At 34.9% G+C, this 15,618-nt stretch overlaps 1 protein-coding gene across 2 annotated transcripts in view; it reads left to right on the forward strand.

Annotated features, from left to right (window-relative positions):
* Positions 1-14,956, forward strand: part of GRIA4 (glutamate ionotropic receptor AMPA type subunit 4) — a 522,548-nt gene extending 507,592 nt beyond the window's left edge. The window contains exons 14-16 of one of the 2 annotated variants that reach the window (XM_024768905.1): positions 7,993-8,107; positions 10,308-10,442; positions 14,792-14,956. In XM_024768905.1, coding sequence (XP_024624673.1) covers positions 7,993-8,107; positions 10,308-10,442; positions 14,792-14,956 — 415 coding nt within the window. Of the gene's footprint in view, positions 1-1,580; positions 1,696-7,992; positions 8,108-10,307; positions 10,443-14,791 lie in introns of both variants that reach the window. The other variant, XM_024768904.1, reaches the window with a different exon arrangement.
* The last annotated feature ends 662 nt before the right edge of the window (positions 14,957-15,618 follow it).

A 15,618-nucleotide genomic window follows, 5' to 3' on the forward strand; every position in this document is an offset into this window, starting at 1 on the left:
CTTTAGTTGTTAGCTTCACTTCATTGAAAGACAAATATATTTAGCTTCTTATGGACGTAAAATAAATTAAAACAACCCTTTTCTCCCAACAGCATTTTAAAAAAATAGATGGCTCTAGCTTCACTGAATATTTGTTCATCCCTAGATTTCAGCCTGGTCCTTTTGGTGATTAAACTGACAACTTGGTATTGTTCACTTCAGGAAGTATATTATTTTACACCACTAACATGGGACTTACTTGGAAATGTAGGGACAGCTAATTATTTACTTAGCATTTAATAAATGGTAGTGTAACTTTTAAAAAGTGTTAATCCTGGGCTTCCCTGGTGGCGCAGTGGTTGAGAGTCCCCCTGCCGATGCAGGGGACACGGATTCGTGCCCTGGTCCAGGAAGATCCCACATGCCGCGGAGCGGCTGGGCCCGTGAGCCGTGGCCGCTGAGCCTGCGCGTCCGGAGCCTGTGCTCCGGAACGGGAGAGGCCGCAACAGTGAGAGGCCCGCGTGCCGGGAAAAAAAAAAAAAAAAAAGGTGTTAATCCTCTCAAAGTGTGTCGTTTACTCATGGGAAATGTTTACTCTCCAAGTGGATCAGACCATTACAACACTGGAAAATGCACATCATTTACCTGAAATACTACAAAAACATTTTAAAAGAATAAATACATTAATAGGCTGATTTGTGGTGAAATGTGACATTTTATTAATCAACTAAATGATATTTCACTTGCAAATCAATGTTCAAATGCTACTCATTAACATGAGGTTGCTTTGTTTTATGGGAGGCAAAACCCATGACACATTTTTTTAAATCCTTTTAGAGAATAATTAGAATGTGCTACCCTTATTCCCCTAAAGAGATAAACATGGAGGAAATCTAATCTAGTGTTCGTTTGCGAAGTCCATATCAAATGCAGCATGACTTCCTGTGGTTTAATTACATAATTTAAACAGTCAAATTGGATATATGATCCTGGTTTCTAAATAGCATCTAGTGACTTTAAGAATCAACACGAAATTCAAATATAAGCTCCCTGAGAGCTGCTACTACATTTCTCTTGACTATTCTATGACTTCCAGCCCAGGAAACTGAACCAACACAAATAATAAAAGGAATAATAATTAAGCCATACTCTTTGTTGTCAGAAAATCAGTACACAAAAATTAGTGGCTGATTTGTTTATGCAATTATGTTTTTCCTTCTGGGAATGAATTTTCATTTGTCTCTTAGGGGTCGTTGACATTCTTAGAGGCAAAGGAATTCAAGACACAATTCTTTGTCAATTACTAGTAAATTCAAGTTTATTACTGTTTTGCCAAAAAAAAAAAAAATCCATGTAATTGGTTGATGTTGATGTCAGTTACTTGACAAGAAATGAACTGTGAAAGTGAACAACACCAAATGCTACAGGTTTAATACACTTTGAAGGAAATTACAATTGTCTGGTGGAAGGGGCTGTAGGATGACAAAATGAGAGGTTTATTTAGCGTCTGGGAGAAGCTTATAAAAGAGCTTAAATCCTCATTCCTTCTAACATCTTAACAGCTGTGCAGTTTCTTACAAAATATGTTTTATCGTTTCAAGAAATGCTGTTAACCTCGCAGTTTTAAAACTGAATGAACAAGGCCTCTTGGACAAATTGAAAAACAAATGGTGGTACGACAAAGGAGAATGTGGCAGCGGGGGAGGTGACTCCAAGGTTAGCCTCAATGTCACCAAAAGCGGGTAAACAGTATGTAAAGTAATAGGTGCATCTGCTGGGAGACATAATTTAGACCTACTAATACCACTGAAGTTGCTAGTCAAGTCCCTTCACAAACTTAAGTATGCAATTACTGTCAAAGCAAAAATATTTGCAAACAATATCAATTTGGGGACACACTAACAAACCTAACTAAAATAGTCACTGAAAATCTCTGGCTCTGAAGAAGTTATGGATCAGACATAGTCCCAGGAACCTCCGTTTTGGAAAGCAGGCTTTTGAAAGAGCAATTAGCGAAGAGGAGAGAGAACAGAGAAGTTCAGTCTGTCTTGTTTTCCTCACCAGAGCTGCCACGAAATGTTTTTAAGTAATAACAATACTCTGACTCCACTAAATCAGGTACCTACCAGAAAGACATTTCTCCACTTAAAACTCTCAGACTTCCATTAAATAGCAAGTTATATAACAAATCAAAGGTAATCATATGAACTAGACAGTTTTTGCCTTCCATAACGGGTCAAACTAAAGAAATATCCGGCTACAAAAATAAGACCAACTCAGCTTTACCTTTACTGCATCCCTGTCTTATTTCCAGCTTCATAAAATAATGTTTTACTTTTATTTCTAAGCAGAAGTTATTAACTAGTGTTCCAGAACTCTTCTTCACTGTGGATAGACGTAAAGAAAACAATCCAGTGAATGGAATATTATGACTGAATTTTCTTTCCTTACATATCTTCAACTGGTATGTAAGAACATTGAAAATTTTTAAATATACACTCTTTCTTTTAAATTCTAGAGAACTGCCCAAAACAAGTAGTCCTGCTCATCTTCAGGTTCTTGGTTGGGCTACAAATTCTCTCACTTGCCTGGCCACCAAACCCAGAGAATTATGCTCTGTTTAAAAAGGGTATATCTGTCAAAGAGGCTGCAAACCTCAACCTCTTCCAATGCTGGTAACTTCCCCCTCGATCCTGATCTGAAAAGCCTTTCAAATTCAGCTTACTTGTATATTTCCATCTTATAGACAGCCCTGTTGCAGGAGAAGAAAAAATAAACTTTGCAAAATGAATATTCTGGCCGCAGAAGGAGGCATGAAAAAGGAGGAGACACAGAATTGTGTGGACCCAATTCTGATCATCCATCTCCTATCCTGAGGGAGAATCTGAGTCCCTGGAGAAAAAAAGCAGAGAAAAGCTAGAGAGAGTCGTCAGGGATTCTTCTGAGATGGTTCCCCTTTAAGACACCTCCATTCAAGACAGCAACCGTATGTTTTCTTCAGAAGTATTAACTCTTTTATATATTGGAGCCCCAACTTGCCTAGAATGTTCTGATCATTTCCATAAAAATATGAATACGTAAATAATATACACACATAAATAGAAAATTGCTCATTTACACTAATAATCTACTCCTCTATGCAAATTAGAAATATAAGAAAATGTACTCTAATAGGACCAGAGAAAACAAAACTGAAGATATTCTATTCAATTAGAAAAACTTTGTTTGCAAATTTTAATTTTTATCACAAATATAAACAAAGTATAACATTGCTTAACAGATAAAATTTTCCACAAAAAATGAATAATGAATTCCTGTTTTAGTGTATATTAAAGACTCTTAGACTCTTTCCAGAGAAAAATAAGCAAGCAGAAGCAGAAATGTACACATAATGGAAAAATCTACGTAACAAAAGTCATTTTACTATACTTAAATAAGGGATTGGACAACTCAATTGAATTTTAATCTGTTTGCATCCAACATTGGTACATAATGGACACCAAATAAATATTTGTTGTCCAAAGAAATATATATGAAGCTAACCTTGTAGTTTTCAAAAATCAAACTGCTTATTCCTGTACTTTCACCTGTTACTTTCACCAAACATGAACTATAAGATGACATTCTAAAATGTTATTTCATATTTTGAGTCATTTTCTAAAATGTTATAAAAATTAACATAAAATGTATGTTAATTACATATATAATTACAGTATGTTCTATTTTCCCTCAGGAATTTTGTTTTCACACTAGAAAAATATTTCTAGTCGGTTGTATATTGATATAATATTTATCACCAATAGAATAGGTAATAATAATAATACCCTACTCTGCATTTATTTTAAAAGGTGGTATTTTAAATGGCCTGACCTAACTTAGAATCAAAGTAAATTACCAGGAGATAGTTGCTGCTTTTAAATTTTTGTTCCATAGCTCCTTTGGGTGACTGATTTTCTTTTTAAACTTACCCCTTCCATTTGGCCTGATCTTTATCGAAAGAGGTGAAAGGAGGAAAAGCACTGAATTGGAGGAAGAGGCTGGCTCTTAAGCCTTTGCTAAGTATAAAGCCAAAGCAGAAGAGAAAATTAAATACTGCCAGTTTATCTACAAGGCACATGTGTGAAATGCACACTCAGTGATCTCAGCACAAGTATACAAATCATCTGGTATGATCTTGACATACAGAATCTTAGTAGGAAAACATTAACTTTCCTAACAGTGATTCATCTGGCAAAGGGGGGAAAGCATGGAAAGCTGTACCACACATGAATATGTTCCAATGAGGGGCTAATTGACCCACCTGTCATTTACAGGATTATAACAAGGAAAGACATCTCCAGCCTCCCATACAGCAGCACATTATTAAAGTTCTGCTTTACCTGGGCTATGCACCAGTATCTATGGGTAAAAGAAGAAATACCCACTGTTGATTGATTGATTTAATATAATCAACAACTGAATTATTTGGAGTCACAGTGGCAGCTTCCAGTTCACAAAATAATTAGCATCCCCACTCAACTGATAGCCATTCCCAGAGCATGACCAAGGCAGCCTTAGGCCAGAGGCTCCACAGAAGAAATAAGTAAAAAGGTCTGGTATGTTAAATGAAATAAAGTGGAAAGGCATGATTTGGGAGGGGATGAATTTGTTTGAAAAATTACTCCTTTGAATGTTATTGTGCTGTGGCCTTTTTTATGGTCATAAGAAATTCATACTCATTCTTGTGAATAAGAGAAATTTACTAATTGGCAATGAACCAATTTAAAAGTTTCATTGCAAAGTCTAAAACTCATATCCCCTTTGATTAATCTGATATGATTTAGTCTGAGCACAAATGATACACAGAATTTTATGCCAATTTTTATGTGAGTTGTTTAATCCAGGTTCTAGTTGGAAATTTTGGCAATACTTGTAATCATCAATGACTTATAATGCTAATAATATCTACAAAATTATTGATTTTTTTCTGCTTGTTTTATACTTTATTCTCCTCCTATATATATAAAAATAGGCATACTCATGGATGTGGATATTCATATTTAAGTCATTTTGTAAATGTTGTTACCAAATAATGAGTTCTTTAGGAATTATAGTAAATCTCACAATACCCAGTTTTTAATTTGGCATTTTGAAGAATACAGTCCATTCCTGACTTTAAAATATGTTATACTTGCAAATGGCCTTCTCCCCAGCCATGGAAACCAATGCAATAATAAAGGGATTATTATGGAACATATGCATTCATAAGCAGGAAAAAATGTTGTAAACAAAGGTCAGTAAGGGAAGTTAACCCTTGGAGAAGGACTCTCCTACTAATGAATTTCTTGTTCAGTGCCTGACATTCCACCAGTTGACCATTAAGCTTGGTTGTTAATAAATATCTATTATTCAAAATTCCAATCTAATCTTATCCTCTAAAACCAGACTACTGGAGTGAATAGCAGAATGGACAAAGAGGCAAGGGGAAAATGAAGCAGGTAGGAGAAAGGGTCCTTAAGAAGGAAGAGAGATAAGTCAAAGGCAGTCTTCATTTAATCCAGGGGTCCCCAACCCTGTCTGCAACCTCTTAGGAGCCAGGCCACACAGCAGGAGGTGAGCAGTGGGCGAGTGATAAGTTGCATCTGCCACTCCCCAGCATTACCACCTGAACCATCCCTCCCCCGACCCCTTGGAAAAATTGTCTTCCATGAAACTGGTCCCTGGTGCCAAAAAGGTTGGGGACCGCTGATTTAATCCATATTTTTGGATTCAAAATAGCTGTCCCATCTATAAGAAACTTTAAGGAAACTGCTTTCATTTTCCTTCTCTTTTCAGCATTAAGTCCTCCTCCTCCCTGCACAACCCATGCAAGAAGTACAATATAGACTAATATAAGGTACTTTACACGTGCGTTAAAAAGGCTTTGGTGAGCTAGCCTGGGGACCTAAAAACCCTTAGTATCAGTTAAACAAAAATGCTTGTTCTGGATTCAGAATAATTTAAATGTAATAATTTTACAGAGCCCCTACCCTGAGTCAGATATCCTTGTAAATATTTTACAAAGATGAATGAGATGTGGCTTCTATTCTCAAGGAGTTCACAGTTCACCAACCAACCCTCAGGTGTAGTTTTGTAACCATCATTTCATAAATGGAAGTGGGGGATGTAATGTGGGGGTGGGGAGGTTATAGACAGTAAAATCTAGATTAACTGGGGCTAGCCAAGGACCCCAATTAACCATAATCCTCACCCCACACCCAAACTCAGGTTTTTAGTACAAAGCGTTAAATCATGCTGACATTAGATTTTAATCCAAAACACAATATAATATTTTATGAATGTGGCAGGTGCATATGCTTAAATTGAACAATAAATCTTGTAAGATCTTTTGACATTGATACAAAAATTTAATTGAATTCAGAAACCAGATAAACAAAAACTCATATTTTAGAAACTTTTTTCAGAAAAACAGTACCAAAAAAATGGATTTTAGTTTAACTGTTAGTCAGACAACTCAATTAACCAGAAACCCCTATTTCCTAAGTCTTCTGTTGTTAATATTTTCAATTACACAGACCATTACAAACCCTGATTCAGGTACTTCCTAGCTGACTAGATGAGTTAACCTCTCTGTGCTTTGGTTTCCTCATTTGTAAAATACAGGTGATAATAGTAACTAAACATGTAAAATATTTTTAATAGTCCCTGGTACATAGTGAGTGCTCAGTAAATGTTAGGAATCATCATCACCATAATTATTAATGCATTACCTAGTTGTGTAGATAGGTCCATAGAATTAATCCCTTGGTAACCAAATAAATGTATGCTGTGTTTCTCCAAATGCACTCAATATTTCCTAGAAGAAGTGAAGCATTAGGAGATACAGCCAGACAAAATGATTGTGGCAGCCTTAAAAATGTCAAGAGGAATGCAAGGAGTCTCTCTCCGAATGTAAAAGCAAAAAGAAACAAAAACCAAACAACCACAAAAACAGTAACAACAGAAGATCCTAGGCGTTACTGCTTCCCATCCATCTTTTTAGGCTTTATTCTACACACACAGAGGTGAACATGGGAATGAAAGCCAGAATTCTTAGGTTCCTCAGAACACTGACACTGACTGACAAGTGAAACTTTCCTCTCTGAGACTCCTTGTATAATATTTAGTATTGAAGGACTCAAAGACAGTAGAAAAGAAAAATGGAATTTTATAGTATGAGGAGTTTGTCTGTTTATAAAAATCTTGGTTACCCCTAACCTATCATGTATTTGTTCTAAGAATTTATAGAATATATTATAGTTACTGCACTTTATACTTAGAGTATATTCATATGGTAGACTCAAGATAGATGAAAATTATTTCTGGTGATATTATTTAAGTTAAATACTGCAATTCAGAAGGAAAATATCAGCATGGGCTTATACTTTAAACTAATGATTTACATATTTGTCTTATAAGGACTTTCCTCTGCATGAGGTGGCCCTTTGTCAGTAACACCTGACTCACCCTCCTCTTTCAATTAGGTCTTGGATGAGAGTGCCAAAGGAGTCAATTTAATGATGGATACTGTAGCCATACATTTAAGGCATAGAGTAAAATTCCACTAGCTGAATCATAATGCCGGCAAGAAATGAAACCAGTCCTACCTAGCTTCTATTTTAAGCCTGTCAACCTATAGCCACTTCCATTAATTTTGAAAGAGAAAAAAAGGAGCTTCTGGATTTTGAATGACTCCACATTTATGGTGGGAAAACTGAAAATGCTCAAGAAACCCAATCCAGGCTAATAGTTTTGGATTCACAGTAATTGCATACATTTTATTTAAAAATCGTCCCTAGCAGTATGCGCCTGTTACCTAAAGCGATGGAGCAGGCCCCAGTTTTATGTCTGATTTGAAACCTGGGCCTACAGTACAAGACATAACACCTACTGTGGCCTCTGCTCTGTCACTTTGCCATGCGATTCTAATGTAGTTTTACTTGAATAACATAAAATAACATATATAATGTTATTTATGTTATTTTCCACGTGAAGAACTCCTGTAAACCTTGCCGTTTTGAAACTCAGTGAGGCAGGCGTCTTAGACAAGCTGAAAAACAAATGGTGGTACGATAAAGGTGAATGTGGACCCAAGGACTCTGGAAGCAAGGTCAGTCGCTGCAGTTCGGGGCCTCCTCTTGTGCTCACAAAGCAGTAAATGGGAGCAATTGTCAAGAGTATATGGAAACAGTAAAAACTAAATGTTTCTCTATACACTGCCTAAACTAGAAGCTAATGTCATAGATTTAAGCCAAAGGGAGTAGCTTTTCAGAAAATTGCAAACTGCTCCTCAATATTAAGGATTTTAAATAAACAAATTAACTGTAAAAATATATAAAATTCCTATATTATTCTCAAATATACGTACCACTAATAAAAATAGTGCTTTCGGATTTGGTTTTTGTTTGTTTTGGAGGCAAAGACCATGAAATGTATTATTTCAAGAACTGATGTATTCTCAGAACAGGAAATGGGGAATTGATCAGCAGTCATCTACAGAAAGAATATTTTAAATATTAAATATATTTTATTCAGAAGTTCAGTCTTTTGTCACCATTTTGCCAAGCATTCCACTTTAGTTTGAAGATGACCTATTATACTTTTGTTCTGATAAACAGAGTAAACCTTCCAATTCTGTTCTATCAAAATTATTTTAATAAATCAATGTTTATGAATAATATCTTCAGCTTCTAAGATCTCATTCATGAATTTTTTTTAGAACAATGCAGGAACCTATAGGCCTGATCATGTTGAGTACAAATGAAAATAGTGTTACAAACAGTTATATTTTCATTTAAAGAAAAAAATGTAACAATTTATCAGTGAATCTAAATACCTGCACAAATTAATAGGACATAATGCCTGAAAGGCATTGTTGAGGATTCTTGAAATCTTCATTTATTTTTTTCCTGTATCTTCTTTTAGAAAGAAAAAAATTATTGGTTATTCTACGACATTAAATAAGTGACTTACATATATAAAAGAACCTCAGTTAATTTAAGAAAGAGACAAAGTAATGTTAACTGATCTCTATTCAGGCTTCTCCCTGTGTTTTAATCACTTTTGTCTGCCTTTGAACCAGAGTGGAATGAGAAAAGCTTGGCCAAATAATGAAATAGCTATTTCAAGCCCTTATGTAAAGTTAGAGAAGCAAAAGTACTTAATGAGTGATTATTTTTAAAATGAAGTTACCCTAAATTTTTGGTCCAATCAGTTGATGTTATGGCTAAGAGAACAGTGTACATAGTAATTTTTAAAATTAAACCTTCTCCTAATAAAACTATTTAAGCTTGCACAAAACACACTGCTGACCACGGGGCATCCTTCAGGTAGTCTACCCAAAATACTTATTCAAATAATGTTATATAATATATATTTACAATTTATGAAAAATTATTAATTCTTGTTACAATTTTAACAATTTTAATTGCAATTATATGCTTCCAATAATATGCTTGACTATTTCTGAATTTATTATGAAATAATATGTATTCTAAATCTCTGGAGAATAATATGTCTAAAATATTAACTGATCAAACATTTTTAAGTGAAATGGAATCATATTTTAAAGTCAATAAAAATAGTTATAAATCTGTCCATAAATAATTTAGTTCTCAACTGACCATGGAAACATTTGTATATTTTTAAAGTATCTTTTTAAAAAGTTTCCAATGTGTTGCATATATAGTTATTCCTAAATAGTATATAATATGTTAAAGTGACACTTTCCAGGAGATTTTCTTAAACAGATGTGACTAAAAGAACAAATAACATATACCCTAGCACACTATTGGCATGTTTTTGGTAAAGTCATGATGAACAAAATGTGAAACTGCTAGCTTAAAGTCCCTTAGTTCTTTAAGTAGGAAGCATGCAGTTAAATTTATTCAAAAGAAATATCAAACATTAAAAATGTTTTAATGGAGGGAAAGCCAAAAGAGGTTTCCTTCACATGTAATTGGGTTTTAAAAATGTCATTTTCAAACTTAACAATAATAAGCCCACTTCTGCCTATGCTTATATATGGCTAAGTATAGTGGTTTTCATTGTATATTTAGCAATGATAAATGTTATAGATTTTATTGAATGTAATTACACACAATTTATTGGTAATCATCATAACTTCACTTCTGCCAAGACCTATAAGCTTTATGTTTAAATCCATAAAGCTACACCAGTGACTTATACATGTTAAATAATTTCAGGTTAAATTAAGCATTTACTTTAATTAGCTGTTTGGATTTCATGTGTTCTTTCATCTTCTGGATGTGACTTTGCACAGTTAACTCAAGTGTCTTTATCCCCCCCAGGACAAGACGAGTGCCTTGAGCCTGAGCAACGTAGCAGGCGTCTTCTACATTCTGGTTGGCGGCTTGGGCTTGGCAATGCTGGTGGCTTTGATAGAGTTCTGTTACAAGTCCAGGGCAGAAGCGAAGAGAATGAAGGTGGCAAAGAGTGCACAGACTTTTAACCCAACTTCCTCGCAGAATACCCAGAATTTAGCAACCTATAGAGAAGGTTACAACGTATATGGAACCGAAAGTATTAAAATTTAGGGGTAGGACTTAGGGCCTACTACAGTGAGTGGGTGATGCATTCTGTAAGTGCAGTGTTGTGACCTGTCTGTGGTGGTATTGCTTGCTTCTAATTTACAGCTTTACATTTTTGAAAACTTCAGTGCACTGTTCAGTTTTCTCTGGCTGCAGATGTACTGTTCGAAATTTTATGTTGCCAATAGATATCTGCATTGAAAGTGTTCAAAAGACTAAAACAAACTTCCAGAATTGCTCTGTAAAATGTTTTAAACAGTATATTCTACCCGAAAATTGGGAGAAATTTGAAATTAGATCTGGGTTTCCTTGTACACAGAACAGGCTAAACTTCTCTGGAACAAACTAGTTTTAAGGTAAATGCTAACAAAGTAAGCATAAAACCTGTTTCAAATGATCAAAGCCTAGGCAGTTGCCTATTTTTAATAAGGTTGTGTTGTTTTCTGAGAAAATATATGTAAAATCTCCAAGGCACATAGTAAGCACTCAATGAATTTTAGCTCCTATTCTAATTTGTTTTATATACATTAGCCATCTTTCTATATTTTTAAAGAGTGAAACCCTGCTATTTGTTCATCTGGCAGTAGTCCTTGAGTCAGACCTTTAGGTAGGCAGGAGTGATCATCAGAATATTGACTACAATTCACATTTATTAGATGAAATTCAACTTTTATTTTCACAGCATCACTAAGGTGAACAGGCATTTTAGGCAATTTCTCCATCAAAGATGTCAGCAATATATGTTCATTAGGAGAGACACAGTAAAAATAAAAATTGCAGTGAGTATTTATTGACTTTTGTTTTCATTTCAATTGCTTTTAAGTAAGCCAGATCAGTCCCACTTACACCCTTTCATCACGTGACAATAAAAAATTATAAGCATTCAGTAAAATATAGGATGGAGGTCATTTTTTTTAAGACTCTAAATGTCTAGTACTTTTTCCCTCTGATAATAGAAAATGGTTTTAAAATAAGATCTGGAAGCATTTGTTGTTGCTTTTCTTAAAGTCAGGTCTCTAAATTCCATTTTCTGAAATTATATATAATGGCCATTCTGTTAACAATGATAAATGAAACTTTGAACTCCCAAGAGACACTTAGTGCTTGAGGCACCCTAGAGTCAAACCCAATATAATTTTTATAAGAATAAGATGTATACCTGAGGTTATGCCAGGTAAACATGCTTGATTTTGATATTTATTTGTAAAAAAAACTATTGAGGGAGTTCCCTGGTGGCCTAGTGGTTAGGATTACGGGCTTTCACAGCTGTGGCCCAGGTTCAGTCCCTGGTCAGGGAACTGAGATCTCACAAGCCTGGTGGCATGGCCCAAAAAAAAGCTATTGAAATACTTGTTAGTATCTTAAAGCAAAGAGCAAAAGCCATCCCTTTTTAACCAAGATCTAATTGCTTTTATCCATAATCTAGAAATCAGTGACTGAGTACAACTGTACATAGATAAGCCCAAAGTGGTTCTTTCCAAATTTTGTGAAAAAGAATTGAGAACAAAATCCTCAATTCACTCAGATCAGAATGTTTAGAATATGTCTTCTAATAGCAGAACAACAAATTATGATGATGTCAAGCTTTCTTAGCCATTATAGTAATGCTTTCAACTTAATATTTATAGAATTGTGGAGAGATTTTTCCCAAACTGCAAAAAATAATATCTGAGAAGTTTTCAGAGACAATTATTTGGACTTCATTCTGTGATGAATTTCATAAGATATCGTTTAAAAGTCTTCTTTAGCATAGCAAATGCATTCTAGAAAAATTCTAGAAATACTCATGGATGCTAGTTCAATACAAAGTTCTGGGAAATTGCTAGAAAGAGATATGAATTCCCAGGTTATGTACATAAAATTCACATGTAATAAATGTTTTTGGAGTCAGAACCTAGCACTGCAGTTCATCACATGAATTGCCTTTAGAGCTGAACTTTTAAGACAATAAATTTCAAATAAAAATAAAGCATTCGGGCTCCCCTGGTGGTGCAGTCGTTGAGAGTCCGTCTGCCGATGCAGGGGACACGGGTTCGTGCCCCAGTCCGGGAAGATCCCACATGCGGCGGAGCCGCTGGGCCCGTGAGCCATGGCCGCTGAGCCTGTGCGTCCGGAGCCTGTGCTCCGTAGCCGGGGAGGCCACAACAGTGAGAAGCCCACGTACCGCATAAATAAATAAATAAATAAATAAAGCATTCATATCCATATGACTTTTTAAAAGACTTAATGCCATTCAGAGCAAATTAAATGATCTGATTCTGTAGAGAAGACTTGAGAGCAAGCATTTTCCATTGTACTCCCATATTAAATGGCTTTTTCCTTTCAAAAGTTCTATTGACTATAATTATGAAAATGACTGATAATTTAGATAATATTGTATCAGAATTTCAAAAACAAAACCTGAATGTCTACTTTAAAAGTGATCATCCCTCAAGGGAACACCTAATTAAGGTCACAGCCATTGGCCATAACAACCAACCAGAACCAGAACCAGACTATATGGTAAATTTATAAGAAAGTTTTCCAGTTTGAGTAGTCTCAACAGGGTCACACAAAGATTAATAGAAACGACATTTTATGTAAGAAGCAGAATGTATAAGTATAGGAAATAAGAATGCAGAGAACTAAGAATACTAAGATTTAAAGAGAGAATAAGCAGTTGTCAAAGACTTATTAACACTCAGTTGCATTAATCTATAGAGAAGGAGAGATTACTTGAGAGTACATGGAATACTTCCTGTTTTGATATTTTCTTTTCCTCATAAAGGCAATCAAGAAAATAAAGGGAAAAAAATAGATTTTATGGCAAAAGCTTTCTGAAAAAATCACAATGCTCTTATTAATTATATTTTAATATTTCCTCTTCAAAAAAACTTTAAACTAATAAATTTTTTAAAATAATTATTTTACTTAATATTAAATGTTGAAAGGGAATCTGAAGAAACAAAGTCAGACTGTTGTCTTGGTTTGTTTTAATTTAGTGATGAGTAATTTCTATAGAGATTGTCTCCTGACTCCTGATTATAAAGATAAGTAAAATTTAATTTTTGAGACTGTTTACTAAAGGTGAACTATAATAATGACCTCAGTGTTTATCATACATACATCAGTAGCAATCTGACTTCAACTTTCTGAAGTTATCAGGGTAACTGATCTCAAAACCTTCTCATTTATAACAGTTTCTAATCCAATTTTTATTTCATATTTTATACATCATTATTCTAATATTTAAGTTACAGGGCAGAATAAATACAGGGATGGAATTTCCTAAAGAATTAGGTAAACTTAAATTCACAACAGGGAATTAAGACACAATATGAGTTATGAGAAAGTTATGATAAGCCACAACAAACTTAGGGAATATCTCCTTTACCTTATTTCTTCTTGAGTTAACATTAAATTTCAGCTACTAGAAAGAATTTAAAGGCAATGAATGAACAGCAAGTAGATTTTCATAATAACACTGCCTGTTTCTCCTCAGTGTAGTATTATTACCTTCTACCTAATATGACAGAACAAGAATATAATGAGACCTGACCCCATAACATCAATCCGGGAACTTCCCCAGTGATAACCGTTCAATGAGGCACTGAAACATGCCCCCTTTCAGTGCACTTCCCTTTAAGCACTTAAAGCTTCTTAAAATATGAACTTTAACTTCCATAGTAGGCATAGAATGAACTTTATGTCACTAATTGTCCTATTCTGGGTCATATCTATAGCTGCTGTGAATGAATGAAAGTATCTGTGGATAGATCTGTGTTCTGAAAACAGGAATATCTGTCATAAATAGTCTATATATATAGTTTGGTTAGACAATTCATCACAATTTAAAAAGTACAATCATTTAACTGTTAAGACATTTTGTAACAAGAAAAAAAGATCCAAATAAAGAATGTTGTCAAACCTAAAGAAGCTTTTAAGTTGGACTAGAAATACCAGGGTGTAGAGTGCAGCAAGTTGAAAGATGTGTCCTGCCCAGATTTGCCAAACAAACTCTTGTTTTACGATTTTAGAATTAGTTCTTAAACAGATAGGACTACAAATTCTAGAGTGATTTATTCTTCCAGGTAGTTGAGCTTTTCTTTCCTGTGATAAGCAGTTTTCATAAGACCAGAAGAATATGGAAAAAATGCAGATGTCTAATTATTGATATTTTGGTGTTTGTTGTGTCATATTTTGTTGAAAAGACAGAAATATTGTAACACTCCACATTCTTTCTGTTTCCTTTCCATGCAACCCAGCTGACCTTTTCTGAAGCCATAAGAAACAAAGCCAGATTATCCATCACTGGGAGTGTAGGTGAAAATGGCCGCGTCTTGACACCCGACTGCCCAAAGGCTGTACACACTGGAACTGCAATTAGACAAAGTTCAGGATTGGCTGTCATTGCATCAGACCTACCATAAAAACCAAAAAAATAATTGAGTGCCTTAATTAAACTGTGTTGGTGACTGATGGAAACGCAGCCCTGAGGGACATGCTAAGTGCAGGTCTTCGCAAACCAATCCTTTGGCTGAGAGCGGGAAGTACATCCTAAGGCGCTGAACATCAGCAGCAGCAACATGTGCATGAGCTCAGCTCGGAAACCCAAACTCAGATTTTATATCAGGAAATCTCAAAATTTAGAATTTTTTGGGGGGAGTGGGTGGGGGGAGCTGGGATGGGTGTATCAACAGCAACAGATTTCACTTGAGTGAACTTAAAAACTAATCAGACATGTGAGTTAGCACATTAAACTGTGAAGTTCTTGCTCAGAAAGGCCTCAGTCTTCACTCCAAGGGATAAAATAGTTACAGAAGTCAATGAATATGCTAACCTGTCTCCAGAACACCCATATATTCAATGGAAGACTATCCAGCCAAGAAAACAAAATCACTAAACTCTGATAAGAAAATAATAAACAAACATGTAAATCCTGTGAAAAAATTTAAAGGAAGTATTTACACTTAACTTTGGAGAAAACAAATACTGAAACATGCTTGCTTTTTAACTGACGTAAATTCGGTAGAGGACAACACAATTCTTTTTTCTAACCATCTTAGGGAACAATACATTGCAATAATTGAAA

Source organism: Neophocaena asiaeorientalis, unplaced genomic scaffold (genome assembly GCF_003031525.2).
Source record: "Neophocaena asiaeorientalis asiaeorientalis breed wild unplaced genomic scaffold, Neophocaena_asiaeorientalis_V1.1 scaffold151, whole genome shotgun sequence".
Classification (NCBI taxonomy): Eukaryota; Metazoa; Chordata; class Mammalia; order Artiodactyla; family Phocoenidae; genus Neophocaena; species Neophocaena asiaeorientalis.